The sequence below is a fragment of the Penaeus monodon genome, chromosome 21, assembly GCF_015228065.2.
Source record: "Penaeus monodon isolate SGIC_2016 chromosome 21, NSTDA_Pmon_1, whole genome shotgun sequence".
In the NCBI taxonomy this organism is placed as follows: Eukaryota; Metazoa; Arthropoda; class Malacostraca; order Decapoda; family Penaeidae; genus Penaeus; species Penaeus monodon.
Genome location: NC_051406.1, coordinates 19140914 through 19141502, shown reverse-complemented (window position 1 = coordinate 19141502; position 589 = coordinate 19140914). Strand labels below are relative to the sequence as shown.

General features: G+C 39.9%; 1 protein-coding gene across 1 annotated transcript in view; it reads right to left on the bottom strand.

Annotated features, from left to right (window-relative positions):
• LOC119586594 (early nodulin-75-like) overlaps positions 1 to 589 on the bottom strand; it is an 8245-nt gene that overhangs the window by 2859 nt on the left and 4797 nt on the right. The window contains exons 4-5 of the mRNA XM_037935344.1: positions 309 to 436; positions 52 to 108 (exon numbers count right to left, since the gene is read on the bottom strand). Of these exons, the coding sequence (XP_037791272.1) occupies positions 52 to 108; positions 309 to 436 (185 nt within the window). The remainder of the gene's footprint in view (positions 1 to 51; positions 109 to 308; positions 437 to 589) is intronic.

Sequence of the window (589 nt, the reverse complement as noted above, 5' to 3'; positions counted from 1 at the left end):
CTGCCAAGAATTTGTCTTGTGTATCTGATTTTCACAGTATTCTTGCTGTACTATCAGACTCACTGCCAAGGCATCCCAACTGTTAAGATCTTCAACGTTTTCACTTTTCTGTCGGAAGATCATCTAATGCTGGGTTTCATGCAAGGACATCATGAAGCAACCGTAAGGCAGCGTGGGCTGAGAATTTATCTGGTCAAGGCAAAACTTATCTGAAACTTTTATCAGTGCCCCCCAAAAGTCCAGATTTTTTATGAGCCCTTTTTTTTTACTTAAATTATTTTGTCAAATCATTTCAGGCAGGGAAGGACCTTGCTCGCCATAGGGAGCGAGCACCTCTGATTAGCCTGATTTTCCCACGAGTATAAGCTGACATAATTGCCAACTAGTCTCGAGCCGAGTTGATTGTGGTACCGAGTGGGAATCAGCACGTAGCATACTGAAAAGATTCCAGATATCTGTAGTCTTACTGACTGTTAAGAACTCGCTCTAGAATGAAAATTGCAGTGAAGGATTATACAAAATAAAGTTAACTTTCTATTAGAATATTCCTTGCCTGAAGAATCTTTGGATGTTGAACTACAGATTTTTT